This window comes from Apus apus, chromosome 3 (genome assembly GCF_020740795.1).
Source record: "Apus apus isolate bApuApu2 chromosome 3, bApuApu2.pri.cur, whole genome shotgun sequence".
Taxonomy (NCBI): domain Eukaryota; kingdom Metazoa; phylum Chordata; class Aves; order Apodiformes; family Apodidae; genus Apus; species Apus apus.
The window spans coordinates 98,210,401-98,227,548 of record NC_067284.1 but is presented as its reverse complement, the minus strand read 5'-3'; the positions used below and the strand labels follow the sequence as shown (position 1 = coordinate 98,227,548).

The following is a 17,148-nucleotide window of genomic DNA, read 5'->3' as shown; positions in this document are numbered from 1 at the left end:
GACTAGGGATAACAGACGGACAGAACCAGGAGCCGATGAAAAACCAGCGGGACACCGGGTAGTCTGATCCCCTCTGCTTACCAGCTCCCTAATACAACAAGTTACGATTCCGCAGGCTTAGTGCCACAGCAGAGTTCAGTCTGCTCTTCCTCACCGCTTCTCCTCAGCACTTTTCCAAACACAGGCGCTCGCCGGGCCGGGCCAAGCGCAGCCATTTACGGCCCGTTCGGGCCCGGCCGCTGCGGGGTGGAACCGACCGGCAATGGCTGCGCCCGGCCCGGCCCGGCCCGAAGGCAACTCAGCACCTGGGGGCGGAGCGGCAGCGGCGTGGGCGCGGCTCGGCCACGGGGAGGAGCCGGGACCGCGGAGGGGGAGCCCGGAGCGGCGCTGCGCGGATGGGAGTTTGAGAGGGGACGAGTCCGCGTCCGGCGGAGCGCGGCGGCGGTCTCCGGCGGGGGTCGGTGCTGGTGGGCTTGAGCCCGCGCCATGGAGCCGGTGACCAGGTGGAGCCCGAAGCAAGTGGTGGACTGGACTAAGGGTAAGAGGGAGCCGGTTAGACCGGGTTTGCGCTGCTGGGCTTTCCGGTGCCGGGCTCAAGGAGGACCCAAACCCCGGCGGGGTAGCTCCGGCCGCCGCGGCTTCTCTCCCCGGAGCCAGGCGGCCGCGTGGCCGGCGGGGCCTTTGCCAGCGCCGCGGCGGTGCCAGCCCCGGCCCCGGGACCGCCCCGCCGGCTGAGCTGCGGGACTCCCCCGACGTGCTGCTTGGGAGGTGGCGGCTTACTTTCCCTCCTGGCTTGTGTCCCCTTACCTGTTGGGGCGCTTGTGGGGACTTGGCGTTGTGGGTTGTTTTGTTTTGGTTTTGAATGTGGGAAAGGGAGGAGGTGAACTTTGCACTGGGCTGTGTGAGCGTGGCTGGCTCGGGGTGCCTGTATTTGCAGTGGGGTCTCCCCGGGGCTCCATCTCCTTCTATGGTCGTGCTGCCCAGAGGTTGTCACTATTCTCCATCAGGCAGAGATAACAGTTTAACTTCCAGCTTTTCAAGCAAAAGCCGCTCACTTGTCGAAAAAGCTTCAATTTTGTAAGTTAGGCAAAAATTTTATAAACAAGCAAGAACTCTTAATCCTGTTTAACGGTGGTGGGATTAAAACGCTGGGCTCCCGCTCAGGGAGTTGAATAGCGGCCCCTTCGTCCATCCGTCTGTCTATCCATCCATCCCTCCCACCTCTCCTCTCTGGTGTGTGTACTTGTTTCTCTCCCTCTCCCGTCCATCGAAACTTCCTACTCGGCTTCTAAGTTTCTTCTCGAGGCTGGCATCAGTGGGACTGATGTTTGGAGGGGGCCTTTAGGAAGCCTGTCCCCTCGTCCAGCTCCGGGGAGCTCTTGGGTGGGAGAGCGAACGTGGGGATGAAGCGGGCGCTGTGTGCTGGGCTTGAACGGTGCCCCGTTCTTGCCGTGGGTGTCTTATGTTTTTAGTTTGAAAGCAGGTTGGCAAATGAGGTTGGACTCTTGAGTGCTTTCTGAAAGCCAGTGAGGATATTGCTCTGTCGCAGTTCCTGCCCTACAGGGAATAAATGAAAAGGGAAGTAGCAATGAATTAAGTGAGGGATTTATGATTTAGGAAATGTACTTCTGTTTTCTTGTAGGACTACATGTTAGTGTGATCATCTTTTATTACATAAAGTATTTTCATAGGTTTTGCTAGAGTTTAAGTTGGTGCGAAGTTAGGAGTGCTTTCAAAAGTGAAAGTTTCCCTGGATTAGAAGTGGCATTTACTTATAGCAGCCATTATTCCTCTGTCTCAGGACCATAATGCTGATTAGCCTGCGTGCCTGTGGTCAGCACTTGGCAGTAGTTCTGCTCAAGACTGAGGCAGATTTGGAAAGCAGGCTCATGTTTTCATACAGAGTGAGATGGATATTCCCAGCTCTCCTGAGCGTGAACATGTGCGTGAAAGGGCCGGTGCCAGTGAGGGACAGTCCAAGCAGCCTTTGTGAGACCGGGATTCCACACAAACGTGCTGTGAAGTTACGCGTTAACATATAAATACCTTCCACAGAAAGATTTTTTTTTTTTACCCCCCCCCCCTTGATTGGTATTGGTTTAAACAGGAGTGCATTGTTCCAATGAAATAAGCCTTTTGCTTTGGCATGTGGAATATTTATATAATGCTTTTCCTTCTTTGTATTTTTTTCTCTTGGGGCTGAAAGTTTGCTACCTTGCCAGATTAAAGAGTAAACCTGCTAATCATTTCAAAAGGCTTTATTATACTTAAGCATGCTTGGCTTGCTTTCTTGCATAATTTATTTTACTCGCAGGTTCCTTGTACAGGTAACTCTTTAGCCGGACCCTCAATTAGAGTTATGCAGAATAATTTGAGGGCTGGCTGTAGTTGGGAGGTGGATCTTCTGACTAATGTGAACACGTGTCCTATGAAATGCAAAGGAATAAATTAAAGGCTTCTGGTGACTTTTGTTTCTGCTGTTGTTTTTTCAGTTTCTAGGTAAGCTTTTGACCTCTTTGCATGGCGTCATTTTATGTCAGTCCCTGCATGACAAGACTGTAATAGAGAAATGAGATGTGGAAAAATTTTTCTCTATGGTTATGCTTTCATCTTTGCACATTAAGACTGACACTTTAATAGCTAGCTAACAGCCTTATTAGCAAAGTGTTTCATAGTTTATTTTTAATCTCAAATGGTTATTTACTGTATAGTTCACAACCACTGAATTTTGTTTGACTGAGGTCCAATATTCTGGATTTTACCTCATTAATATTATTTTTAATCCTCATGGTTAGTTTCAAAAAACAAGTGATTGGAGGGGAATGTATACCATTCACTTTCCTACATGTGCTAAAAACTGGTCAAGCTCTGTGACAAAGTATTTGGCTGGTGATACCCACTGCCTGTAGTTAGTGCTGTGGTGTCATGGAGATGTTTTCTAGAAGAACGACATAACTCCAGTGGAAGATGCCAGCTCTCAGTTGGGAGTTTGGTTTTACAGACAGTGATGCATGCCTATCATACAGTGATAAAAACATATTGGAAAAATGTAAAGAGTAGCAGAAATAACTGGTCTGATGTTGTCCATGTTAATGCTCAGTGTAAAACTGAGAATATTTCTCCAGGAACCATTTTTTTCCTCTTCCAAATATTTTTTACAATCAAACAACTATGAACTGATTTTTTTCTTAAACTTTTCCAAACCAAGAGAAGCATGGATACTTTCCCTTGTTCCATGAAATGACCCTCAAAAAGCAAAGTCCAAAAGTAAGCAGTTAACTTCTTTTCTTTTGATAAACTTGCCTTTTTTTTTTTTTGTGAGGTTTTTTTTAAGTGGCTTTTGAACTACTTTTTTTTTTTATTATTTTATTTTAGCAAGGTAACTTTTATCCTGAAGAGTTTTGTTCTACATTTTTTGAGCTGTTCACTTCTAGGTAAATACTGTGAATAATGTTTATCTGGAATTTAAAATAGAACCCGTGAAGAGTTAGTAAGCCAAACATGAATATTTTTAGACTTTTGTAGTCAGGTTTTAAATAAAAAGTGCTCTGTTCATTGTTACCAACAATGGCTGCCACGAAACATAGTTGCTTGTCTTCTCTTGCTAATTCAGACTACAATGCTGCTATTTTTTTTTTTTTTGCAAACAAGGGTGTTTTTTTCTGGTAGGGTGTGCTGTACTGACAGTAGCAGCCTATGTAGCTAGTAAGAGTGGGTCTAGTTAAACAAAGCTGCTGAGGAAGAGTTGATATTTTTACTTGATAGCAGTTTTCTGTGTAGGTGAAGTGTTTCTCAAGCTTTGACCAAGGATATGGTAACTTTTTAGCTACAGCATCAATGTTTGAAAACTTATTTTTGTAAGCACCTCCTCATTTTTTTTCTGGAGGAAGTGATGATGTAACTATAGATTTCTCTTACAGTGTGGCACAAGTTCAAATAGCACCTGGGGGCCATGTTCCCCAATGAAGAGGTACTTCTTTGGTTAAGATGCTGTATTGATTTGATTTGTGGCTGGGCTGACATGGAGTTTATGCTGTTTGATATGGCCTGCACGGTTTTGCTGACTGTACTGAGAAGATGGTGATTTTTTCTTTTAGTTTATTTGTTTTTGTATACTTGTTGGGTTATAACCTGATCTCTGGGTAGTGTTGCAGTCAACCACGGTCTTGGTCCTGTGCAGGTTAAGATGTTTGTGGGCTCCAAGTTCTCACCTGTATCTCACAGTTCTCCCTCATGTGCCTGCAAGACTGAATTCCCCCAGAGTTTCTCAGGAGAGATTCCTAGAGTTATTCAGGTTATTGTGGGACAGGTGTATGGTTATGGAAGTTGTAGCACATCTGCAGTGCTAACTGCTGATATTTGTGGGCTTGCAGTTTTCCAGGATATCCTGGGTGTGAAAACCTGCAAGAACCCCTTTAGTTCCATAGGGCTATGCATGTTTAGAAATCTACAACATAGAAGTGGCTTAATTTTATTGGTGTAGCAACAATTTGAAGGAAAGAGAGTGCAGAGAAATGTTCTCTGGTCACACAAAACCCTGGTTACTGAAAACCCAGAGCTAAGGTCATTCCTCAGAAGGTGCAAGGGGAAGGAAAGCTACGTGTGGGATAGAGCCTCCTGTGTGAGAAATGTCACTCCCTTATTAGAGAACATCGCTGTGCCTTCTCTTTGTTTGCTGTAGCGTGATCTGTCTTTTCCTCCTGCCCCCAGGCCTCACATACTTATGTGAGTTGTGACTTCAAGCCAAATTTTACACGGTAAAAGACTGTTTGACGTGCTTGTGGTTAGATGCCTCTGTTGTTGTGAGGCTCCATTACAATTTGGCTTTTGTCGCTGTAGCTGTAGCCTCAGCTAGCTGGGGATCACACGGCTGCTTCTGTCTCTGTATTGCACTCCAGGTTTGGTTATTCATTTCCTAAGTAATTAATGGATATAACTTATTCCTGCTCCTGTTATGTCATGAAATACTATTATTTCCGTTCCTGTTAAAGCTTTTGGGCAGCTATATTTGTTTATGAGTGGGAGAAGGAGAAAGATATATGCTGATTTATTAATAGTTAGCAGTTAATTGTGAGGGCTTGGTGTTCTTTTCTTAGAGCTATCTTGCTTACCCAGGGAGATTTCAACAAGGTCAGTCACGTTAAGTGTGTGTGCTAGGAGCTGCAAACCATATCTAGGTTTTACAAACAATTATGGGTAACATAGCACAGAAGGTTTTATTTATTTATTAATTTTAGTATTTTTATTCTTTTCTTTTTAAGTACTTTCAAATGAATGTTATTGTGTTCAATAGATTTCATAGAATAATTTGGGACAATCTAACACAAATAAACCCCTGGTTGTATATATATATATGTTTTATTTCAGTGAAGAAAAGTAGAGAGCTGCCCATAACTGGGGCTGCAGAAGAATCCTCTGTTTGCTTGGTTTCTAAAAAATGTCTGTAAAGAGTATTCACTAAGTAACTCAAAAAATGACATTGAATTAACGCCTTTTTTCAGACCTCAGCTGAAATTCTGGCTATAGCTGAGCCATAATGTTTTATTAGCAAAAGGTGACTATACTAACTCTATTTATACTTATTTTGGTTTGAAGCAGAATAAAAAGTTGCGCAACCAGTGCAGTCTTAAAATTATTCATTGTTGCTAAGATCAGTGAAAAAAAAAAAAAAAATATATATATAAAAAATAGAGCAGGAGTTGGGATCAGTGTCCATGTTTGTCATTAAGTTGCCAGTGAGTCTGTGATAACCAAGCATCAGGAAGTCAAAAAGTTGAATGTTGACAGCATAATGTCTTAGAAAGCAACATTGTAAATGCTAAAATCACAACCAGCATTAGTGGAAAGTTGGCTGTGAACTTTGTAGAGGGTTTTAACTTTGTTAGAGGAAAGTGTGTAACTGATAGTGAATTTAAGGCTAGGTATATTTATGTAGCATGTATCTAAACATAGTGGTGTTAAGAACTAAGATGCTGGCACAGTATTAAACAGCTAGAGATGAAAGGTGGTTTACTTAGTAAGAGAAATTTATTCTAACTGTGCAGTAGAAGGGGCAGAGATGGGCCAGTGGGCCAGTTGCTCTTTTCCTTCTTTCTTTAAAGCTTTTCCTTGAGTCACAGGTAGTATTTTGTTTCTGTCATTGAAGACTTCTGTAGCAAAAGCCTCATTTTTGATGAAATGTTGTGTGTCAGAGTTTCATAATTGCTGTGTGCTCATTCCCTGCGCTTCTGCCTGGGACTCCGTGTTTTCAGCCTATAAATCCTCTTGTCTGAGGATCATGCCTCTCTTTATTTGTACACTGTCTAGCACAAGACAAAGACAAAATACAGAGCACTGGATAAAATGCATGTTGAAATTTGCCATGATGTTTTCTTTTATTAACTAAGAGAGCCTGACAAAAGACTGTTATCCAACAGATGCTACCAGATGAGTTGCAGTTATGAGTGATGCTTGCATACAGCCTGTCAGCAAGTATTCAAAAGTATGTGGAGTGTTTTTTGGGTGATGTTTGTTCTTTCCTTTTGATTTCTTAAGTCTAAACTTCTGGATTGCCTGGTTTAAGTCATGGTCTAACAGTTGTGCTCCTTCCAGACACATCAAACAGGGTGACTAGTGAGTTAGAGGCTGCAGAAGAAGGGGTGAGACTGCTCAGTCTTCAGTTTGCTGCATTGTCTTAGGACAAGTTTTTAATTTACAGGGAAGCTTCACACAGAAGTTACATTAATGATTTAGTTAAAACACTGCCTTTGTGAATCAAGTGGAAAAGGTTGATTGTGGTGTGTTTGTGGTTTGTGGTTTTTTTTTTTTTTTTTTTTTTTTTTCCCTAAAAGTGATTATATTGCTCTTAATTTGTACCTTGCATTTTTGTAACAGAAAAAGGAGTCAGGTCTCGCCTCCAGGGAGGGATGGTGTTTGGGCAGTGTTTCCTTGCTTTGTCTCTGCATATCCCAAATATGTAAGTCCTGTCAAAAGGAGGAGGTAGGGAGGTACTGATGTTTTCAAGGCTAATTTGGGGGGAGAAAAAAAAGGGTGGACAGCAGTTAAGAGCTGGGTCCTCTATACCAATGTTTCACGTATTTATGGTAGTCCTTCAGGACCCATCTTCCTGTCGTCATGGTATTGCTCACAGATTTTAGTGTGTTTGTTCACAAGGCCACAGTAAGAGACAGAAAATTCAAATAAAAATGCTGTTTGACTGGATCCCCTTTCTGATGTTAGGGTATATAGTCCTTTTGTCATTTGGGCTCTGTTACCAGAGTGAGATAACTTATGAGGCTATCAGTCAGATGCCTGGGCCACACTTCCTTTGCATGAGGAAATTGCCTGCAGGTTTCCATATGCCAGTCCTTATCTTTGCACAGTCCAAGCAATAACATTTAACAGTTTGGAGGATCTGCAGGAGGTACAGAAGTTCAGCCTGATCTGTTTTACTAGCTTTAAACATTCATTACCTATTTACATGATATATGTGATATTATAAAATGTAAATAATTTTCAGTGAACATAATGCATGCTGGACAAAACCAAGCATCTGTGTTTGATTTGGTGAGATCAAATCACTGACCTCTCTAACTTTGGTTTACAGATATGCATTCAGTATCTGGCTGAATTATGTTATAATATTGCATCAGAGCTGAGTTAATGTTGTTTCTTGTACATGCTTCTCTGATATTCTTTTACTTGAAAACAGTTCTTTGTCACTGGAATGACAATCTCTTTAGTGTTTTTTGGACTTTCTTACACTAGTGTTTAAGTGTAGGTAAGCAAAGCATCTGGTGTGCTGTTGCAATCAAAGCTGTGGCATAAATATGATCTTATCTTGCTCCTTGATCAAAGGAAAGAACTCAATTTAAAACTTAATTGGTGCTCATCAAGGGCTAAGGCTTCTCCTAAAGCAAGTGTTGGTACACGCTTCTAGCCTAATGATCCTGATGTCTCTGTCTTGTGTGTGCAAAAGGAATGTTGCTTAGGTTGCTATCCTTCTGTCATTAATATCTTTCCTTATCTCAGAGTCTTGTATTACTGGAATGAAGCTAGCTAAATTAATGCTTTATGAAGATCCTTGCAATATGCCCATATTGTCATCAAATAAAAGGTGTCTTGTCTAATGCAGATACTTTCCTGGCCGGAACAGAAAGGGAGGACTCAAGGTATTTCCTCCTTTGGATAGAATGCAAGGCTAGTGGGCCAGTGAAGCAGGCTGGTTGGGCTTTCTGCTGTTTGCAGCTTGTAAAAGACCCTTATCAAATAAGAGAGGATTCCTGCCTTCTGTTGTGATGCTATTGCCAGTTCCAAGGATGCTTTGTTCTGAGCTGCAAGTCTTGGCAATACTTATTTCCTGCTCCTGAACTAGCAGTGTGAAAGCTGCGTCCTTGCTGTGATGGCCAAAAGGCAAACCTTAGGTGACAGGTGGACATGTAAATAGAAGAATGGAAATCTATCAGCCTGTTTCATTGGGGCAGCAATATTGTAACTTCAGTACCTTGAAAATTTAATTTTGAGTTGGCTGCTATCCCACTGCTGCAGGTAGCAGAACTGTACCTGTGCAGGTATCTAGGCACTGTACTACTCAGAGCATGTGTGTTTGGCTATGGGGGTAGGGAAAGGAACAATAAGGGTTGGAGACTCCCCTCCACCCTCTGCTATGTAGGACTTCCTCTGAGGAAGAAGGGCTATAAGAACAAGTTCAGACATGTCTGAAGAATGTAGTCTGAAAAACATGTGCAGGGACTAGGGGCTGGAGCTGTGCCTGGAGAGCATTGTAAGGGAAGAGTGGGAAAATGTAGATACCTATTCTGACATGAGTGGTCCTTGTTTTGTGTGGGTGGTTTTTTTTTTTTTCTTCCCCCCAGTAGTTCTAATGGTGACATGTATTCACCACTTCACTCACCTGTTCTTTGAAAGGTGCAGGATTCTTGCTGTTTGCATTCTGTTAGCTTCACCAAAACAGAATTTAAAAAGGATTATGGCAAAACATAAAACTTAGTAATTGTTGGCATTCCTAATACAAGCTGTAATGAAAACTTTAAAAGAAGGAGGAGACAAAAGATAAATATGAACTCTGTGCACTTATAGCATTTGTAGTATTCCATGTAGTGTTTGGAGTTCGGCTGTATTAAAAAATGGTCATATTTATTTGAACTACACATGCTTCACTATTTCAGACAATAACACAAGATAAAGAAATCCATATGTGATTGAAATAAAAACTTGGAAAGCAAACTTGCCAATTACCTTTTTATTTCTTGCTGGTTTTGGTTGTATCTTACAATAACACATGGTAGACATCACTGCGTTAAAAAAGTTAACTGAAGGCAAACCGTGTTCTTAGGATTTAATGGTAGTCTTGGAGAAACCTGGAGTATTGTCATTTGACTGAGAATGAGATTCATTGCTTCTTAGGAAGAGTAAGTGTGGGTTCCATGTAGCAGTGCCAAAGCTGGAGCACTAAAATGGACCGAGATGGATGTTGTGCTTCCATAGCGGGGGATCTATTTTTATGGTTGCTTTTATGAGAATTTCATGCTTCTTAGATGTTTGCTGCTTACTACTTTATTAGAGTATGCAGTGTACCTGGTTCTTTGCAGTCTTTATTTTATACTTTCAGCACCTCCCTCAGTAGGAATTTGCTGTTATTATAATTTTAAAGATAGGGACTTAACATTGTGAGGAATTTGGGGTGTGTCTGTCTTAAACATTGCAGATCCAACTAACCTGAAGAAGGTTATCTATGTAGTAGAAACAGCATTTGTGTGATTGTCTTGGCTATTTTTATTCCCCTATTTTTTATTCCCCTGTTACTTACAAACTGAAATGTCTATTTGGGCTACTTTGGGTGTCCATTTATGCCTCTGCATAGTGGAGCAGATGGTGAAAGAATGTGGTTTGCCTCTCGTTGTATAGTGGGTGGCATTCAAATCAGGATTAAGGCATGATTTATCTATGCAAATGTATATGTCTATACTGCTGTTACAGCCACTGTGGCCTAGAGAGTGGCTCAGCAGATCTTGTGTTTGGTGTCTGTTTCAGGGCAAGCTGAATCATGCTTTGGGCTCCATGGAGTAGGTCTGTGAGTTTAAACACATCAATCTCTAACCATGTCCATGATCTGCAGCAGAGGAAGGAGACTTGTAGACCCTGGTTCAGTATTTTAGTTACTGGACCCTGCTTTTGCCATTGGTTGGTCGGGGTGCAGGAAGTCACAACGACAAATGAAGGGGCATGTTCATTTAAAAATTATTTGTATGCTTGCTTAAGAAAATAGAGCATGGATACATTTAGGGTTGTTGAAATATTACTAGTCAATAGGCATCTGATGTACAAAAGAGTTGTTAAATGTAATCACTGGGATCTGTGTTTAGGAGAGCTTTAATAATACCTCATGCTATTCAGCATCTGATTAAAAATTTGGTATGTTTTAACATGGTTCTTTAAATATTGCATGTGAGAGTAATAACAAATGCAAGTGTGATAGTAACTGATCTCTTCTGTCATTTTTGCTTTGTCTAGCTTCAGTGCAGTGTCTTTAATTGGTGAACTACCTTGTGAAGCTACACAGAAGGATGAGCAGTGCCACATGTTATTGCATGGAAAGGCACCATCTAACAGTTGTAATTGAATCAGCTCTAACTGATACTTTTTAGATCTTTGTGGTATAATTATAAACTCTTGGAAGACCCTTCTGGAGCTACTTTGGATTCTTTTTTTTACAGCAGAAACCTCACATCTTATTGTGCTAGCCTGGATGTGAAACTAGTAAGAAAATAGTTTTTCATGGAACCAGATCTTTAGTGCAGTAGTTAGTCTTTTGGGAGGCTGTTTAATATTTTGTCATCTTAGACTACATCACAGTACCTGGATTCTAAGCTAGTGAGCATCTCTGGTGTATATAATTGTCTCCTGAAACAAGGTAATTGACAGTGTGTTGCTAATAGTACTATAGCCATATCCCAGTGTCCAACTATGTCAGCTTTTAGTGTAGTGAGATTAGTACTGGCTTCTCAGGGCAGCGTATTTGGAGAGGAACTCAAGCTCTCAGTAGAGTCAGTCCTGAGCTAGACATGTCTGGAGACTTATGTTGAGCTGTTATTCACAGAAGTACTAGTTTCCCAGATTGTCAGCTTGTATGTATGCTTACAGGTTTTGCTCAAATTAACATGGCTTGGTTACTGCAGAATACTGAATGGACTGTGTGGTTTCAATGTATAACTGAGCATAATGCATATAATCTTATTGTCCAGTATCATCTTCAGTTTTTCAAGGATTAAGAATGTGTTGAAACGGTAGTTGGAAACTTAATTATTTTTTTGTGGCTTTACTGAACTATATTTGATGTACCCCGCCCCGTCATTGAGTGTTCTCAAAAATCTGTTAACTTTTGAAAACTAGTTTTCAATTAAGATTTAAACTATTTTCATTCTGCCTGCAGTATTATCCTAGCAGCTTTATTAGCCATATTTGAGAGATCTTCCTAGAAATGGTTCTGGCATGTAGGAATCATGCAGTCCCTGGAAGCTGCCCCTCTAAAGTTGTACTCTGTAACAGATCTTTGATGAAAAACCCCAACTGAAATCCAACCCCCCTCCCCGCCCCCCCCCCAATTTAGCTGAAATGCTGTGACAAAGAAGAAAGTATCCACCAGTCAAACTGACCAAATTGCCTACAACTACCTGATGGTTCTTTACTGTTTCTTAAAAGTATCAGGAAGTCTTGATTGAAGCTTCTGCAGAGGGTCAGAAATACCTTGTCACCATCCTATTAAGCGGGTGGAATATCTGCTCGTGCTCTTGGCCCTTCATAATCACAAAAAATACTGTATGAGGATGTCAGATGGAGTGGCTGAGATAGATGTAGGGCTCTTTCCTTCCCTCTTCTGTTCTACTTTACATCTGAGTGTAGAGTCAAGTGTACATGAAGTGTAGAGTCTTGCATCTGGGAAGAACAACCCCATGTACCAGTACAGGCTGGGGGCTGACCTGCTGGGGAACAGTGTAGGAGAAAGGGACCTGGGGGTCCTGGTGGGCAGGAGGATGACCGTGAGCCAGCAATGTGCCCTTGTGGCCAAGAAGGCCAATGGCATCCTGGGGTGCATTAGAAAGGGTGTGGTTAGTAGGTCAAGAGAGGTTCTCCTCCCCCTCTATTCTGCCTTGGTGAGGCAGCATCTGGAATATTGTGTCCAGTTCTGGGCCCCTCAGTTCAAGAAGGACAAGGAACTGCTTGAAAGAGTCCAGCACAGAGCCACAAAGATGATTAAGGGAGTGGAATATCTCCCTTATGAGGAAAGGCTGAGGGAGCTGGGTCTCTTTAGCTTGGAGAAGAGGAGACTGAGGGGTGACCTCATCAATGTTTACAAATATGTAAAGGGTGAGTGTCTGGAGGATGGAGCCAGGCTTTTTTCAGTGACGCCTAGTGATAGGACAAGGGGCAATGGGTTCAAACTGGAACATGGGAGGTTCCATGTAAACATCAGAAAAAACTTCTTTCCTGTGAGAGTGACAGAGCCCTGGAACAGGCTGCCCAGAGAGGTTGTGGAGTCTCCTTTGCTGGAGACATTCAAAACCCGCCTGGACGTGTTCGTGTGTGATGTACTCTAGGTGATCCTGCTCTGGCAGGGGGGTTGGACTAGATGATTTTTCGAGGTCCTTTCCAACCCCTAAAATTCTGTGATTCTGACAAGGGGGTAGGGCTCCTGGTCAGGCTGGTGGTAATTCGGACCAGTGTGTGATTCAGACTGAGCCCTCAGTCAATTTTGCCACCCTTGATCTTAGATGCCTTTGGCTTTCTTACATTTGAGGTGTTGGACTTGAATTCTGGTGAGGTCTCTGCTACTCTAGGAAGCAGCATCATCACTGCACACCTAACTAAAGCTGTAAGATGATGTGGAATAACAAAAATGTGTCAGGCAGCTAATTGCTTGAAGCAATGGCTTTACAAGTTTAAAGCAATTATAAAAATATGAGGAAGCTGAGATACTTGGTGATTGCTCAATTGAGAAACTTTGACACAAGTTTTTCAAAGGAAGCTGAGATGCTTCAGTGATATGCTTGAAAATGCCTATTGTATTGGGTGCCTTAAGGCAGGTCTCTCCTGTCATAGGGACAGCGTTATCAATGTGTTGTGGTGCTGCAAAGTTTTGTTACTTTTTTGTTTGTTTTTAAATTTTGGTCTAGCTGGGTGTTCTAACCATATCCGTCTTCTCCCCCCCTCTCTGCTGCTGCCTTTATTGCTTTAAATGTATGCTGGCAGCTTCTGCTCTCAGGTGTCTTTGTGGCTAGGCTTTCTCCTAGCCTTGCTCTGCACATCTTCCCTCACATCTTGTTGGGAACCCAGTGGCTACTTTGCACCTTTAAGCTTTCAAATTCTTTTCACATTGCTGTGAAGGTCTCCTCAAATATGTCAACTGTGATGCCATCGACTTTCCCAGCTCTTTGCTAGTGCAGGGAAATGGTCACCTGTCCAATGGAGTGGAGTTCATTCCTCATCTTAAGTTCCTCTCTCTCTGTTTCAAGGTCCCTTTGCACAGGGGCTGGGGTTTTTGTTCTTGGTTCCAGGGGCTCCTTGTATGTCCTGCCTCATCGGAGGCACTCCAGTGTGCTATATAAAATAATTTTTAAGAAGCTAGAATTCCTGTTGTAAGTGTTGTGGGGATTTTTAACATGAAGTGATATATGCATCAAAGTAATGACTGTGTGTCCTAGGAGAATCCAGTAATGACTGCTGGAGATCTGTCCCTGATGGAAAGAGGTATGCAGCATCAACATTTTTCTATTAATGCCATTCAGCTTACAATGACATATTAATGTGATTAGCAGGTGCTGATGGCTGGTGATTCTCATGTACCTGTACTTATGTCTCCTTGGTGACTTTGAGATTGTAAGGTGCTATTCATAAATGTTTCATAACAGTGTAGGAGGTTATCCTCTCAAAAGGCTGGCTATTTGGCAACTGCATCAGCTTTGCCTTACAGCAAACTGCTCCCTGACTAGCTTATGGGTGTAACAGTAATCACAGTGTTCACAAGAGTGCGCCCAAAGGAGAGGCAGATGTGAGTAATGGACCTTGCTGCAATCAGCCAAAACAGTTCCACATGGTGGTGTGAGAAGGCAGCCAAACCAAATTAAAGGGATCACCCCATTTCTTCCTGGGAGCTGAGATGCAGGCAGTTTTGCAATGTTATTGTTTCTACTGTGGGAACAGGCATCAGAGTGTTAATTGCTAGAGTTCACGAAAAGGAGCTCTTGTGACTAATGAACTACTCCTTCAACCACAAAAACCTTGAAACTTTTAAATGCCAAGCTTTTAATTGCATATTTGATGTGAAGACCATAGGTTGGGGGGGTTTGTTGCTCTGTGTTAACCACGTAAAGCTATCAGGCACATAGGCTTGCTAAGGAGTATAAAAGTTACTCTTGCTGGAAAGGTGTTGACCTAGTTTTCCAGTGGAAGATGCTGAACCTATTGAAGTTGACAAGCCATGCAGGCAGCCACCTTAGGAAGTGTGCTTCAAAGGGCACAGTGCTTTTGTGTTGCCTGTAGTTCATGGGTAATTACTGTGATTAATATTAATATTGCATGTGGTTGAATTCTGTGTTTGTGCTTGCTTCCGTGTTATTCCTTCGGAAGAATATTTATCCATGCTGTTATGAAGAAATTGTTAGCAACTGTAAACCAGGAGAGCAGAGGCTTGATGATGGACTGTATGGGCTGATGAAAGTTCAGCTCTGGATAAAGTGGGCTGAAGTTTTGATATTTGTCTTCAAGTGGAATGAGGTTTTTGTTTTTTTAGGTTAGGTTATTGCTCTGCCAGGGAATATTGCTGTGCAGTTGACTCTAAAGGCTTCCTTTTTTTGGGGTTTCTGTGCAGAGGTGGAGAATGTGGCTGGATGGGGGTCTAGCATCTCCCAGAGTTCACTAGGCCCAGCTGATTACCCATCTAGAAAAAGGGTAGGAGCTGCTGCAGTCAGATCTGGTCTGCAATTAAGGGCATGGTTTTGCTTTCTGTGGCTCTCATTCCAGCATCTTTCACCAGGATTAGTGTGTGAGTGGCAAACAGTAGTTGAAGTTTAATGTCTGCAGACCAAGAAGTTGATGACAGTTTTATATCTATTTGAATCAAAAAAGTTGGGGGTAAAATAAATGTCTGTCTTACTTCACATGAGCAAGATGGGATGTCTAGAGAGAATAGCTGAGGATTTCTGTGTTACCCTGTTCAGTATATGGCCATAATGCTCTTCTGTGGATTGATTGCTTTTGGGATATTGCTAGTTCTGTTAACTTGAAACAAACACTAAGATAGGAAAATAATGTAAAAAAGTGGTGTGCTTACTGTAGTTGAAGCAGTGTGACTGTTTAAAGGTCAGAGAAATGGTTTCTGTGGGGTGAATTTCTCAAATAGGAATTTTCAATAGTATTTGCTCCTCATCTTTCCTCTTATGGCTGTATATCCCTTTATTCTCAAGTGATTTCCTGTTATGTAGTGGTCTTTCCCAGGTGGTATTTTGTCATGCTGGTCTTACTTGAGTAGGAGAAGCCTCAGTGTCTCCTGACTTCCATAACAGTTTTCAGAGGATTTTTTTTACTTTTTTTCATTAGTAAAGGTGATGCTTACAGAAGTGACAAAGTGCAGAAAATGTTTTGGTGAATTGCATTGGTCCTTGGGTGGGGTGTCTGATTCTTTTCCAGGTAGTGGTGAGCAGAAGACAGGAGTGCTTAGTAGCCTCTGTGGTGACAGTGCCATCCTCTCAGTAGAAGTCTCATTTCGGAACTGTGAAGCCAAGTCTGCATCGAGAATGTTTGTCAGATGCTGTTTCTTTGCTGTCACTTTGATAACTTCTAAAAATCACTAACACCTTTAGTTTAGAAAATAATCCTTTCTTTCCCTCCCCTTTTCCTCCTTTTCCCCAACTCATAGCTTTCCCCAATCTTTAGCTTCCCCCATTGTTCCCCACACTCTGTAAGACCTAATAATTAACTTTGGTATAGGTAAGGTCAGTATAGTGCCTGTTAGTGAAGAACAAAGATGAACAGTGATCAAACAGGCTTTCGTAAATAACCATCTTAAATGTTCATTGCTGCATAGTTAACACATATGAGTATGCTCAGGGGTTGAAGAGGATCAACTTGGTTGCAGGTTGATGTTTCTCCCCTGGTAAAGTAGCACACCAAAGTGTTACTTCCAAATGCATCTGTGGACACACACACACAGAGTCATTCTGGTTGGAAAAGACCATTAAGTTCATTGAGTCCAACTAATAACCTAACTCTGTCAAGTCCACTGCTAAACCATGTCCTTAAGTGCCACATCAACATGTCTTAAACACCTTCAGGGACAGTGATTCAACTGCCTCTGTCTGACAAAATTTTGTCAGACATTAAGAATGCAAACCATTTATTGGATTTTTTCATCCCTACCTGCATCTGTTTTTGCAAATACAGAATTAGGGGGATATTGTACACTTTGTTACTCTTTTAGAAGCAAGGCTGTTAAATTGTTAGTTTATCACTTTCACAAATGTTAATTATTTAACCTTACTTAAAATCCAATTCAGAGAATCCTCCCCCTTGGTTAGTGTACAGCTGTAGACATGGATGATCTGAAGGTTTGATATAACTGAAATTAGGAGTAGTAGTATTTGGACAAATATGGTCCTTACAAGGTGTATCAGCCACTGAATTAGTAAACATTTCATGCATGGGTGTCTTGTCAGCATTTAGGAGATATCTGCCTGTTCTTGCCTCTTGCAAAGGTTGCTCTTCTCTAACAATTCCTGTCCTTTCAGCTGATGGCATGGTAATGGTGATTTTTCTTTTCTTTTTTTTTTAGAAGTTGATTGATTTATTTGTTCTGTATAAAAGCCAACCCTAATTAAAAAAGGTAACATATTAAAAATATTGCTAAAATAAGCTTTGAAAGTAGCACTGCTCTCTTTTCTCTGACACTTTCCATTTATTTTAAAAAAACTCAGTATGAGGAAAAATTGACTATACATAAGAAATCAGTGATGCCATGTAGACAAAGAAGATTGTTAAATGCATTAGAATAATGAAATGAAAAGCATCACTTTGAAGTTTTAGTAGGCAAAAGGCGATATAGCTGAAAAAGGTGAAAATACAGGTGGCTGTATTTTACTGAGGTTAACTGTGTAGCAG

General features: G+C 41.8%; 1 protein-coding gene across 2 annotated transcripts in view; it reads left to right on the top strand.

The window, feature by feature from the left end:
- Positions 1-403: 403 nt before the first annotated feature.
- The window catches only part of CNKSR3 (CNKSR family member 3), a 57,378-nt gene continuing 40,633 nt past the window's right edge, over positions 404-17,148 (top strand). The window contains exon 1 of one of the 2 annotated variants that reach the window (XM_051615798.1): positions 404-538. In XM_051615798.1, coding sequence (XP_051471758.1) covers positions 487-538 — 52 coding nt within the window. In that variant the 5' untranslated portion in view covers positions 404-486. Of the gene's footprint in view, positions 539-4,869; positions 4,899-17,148 lie in introns of those variants that run through there. The other variant, XM_051615799.1, reaches the window with a different exon arrangement.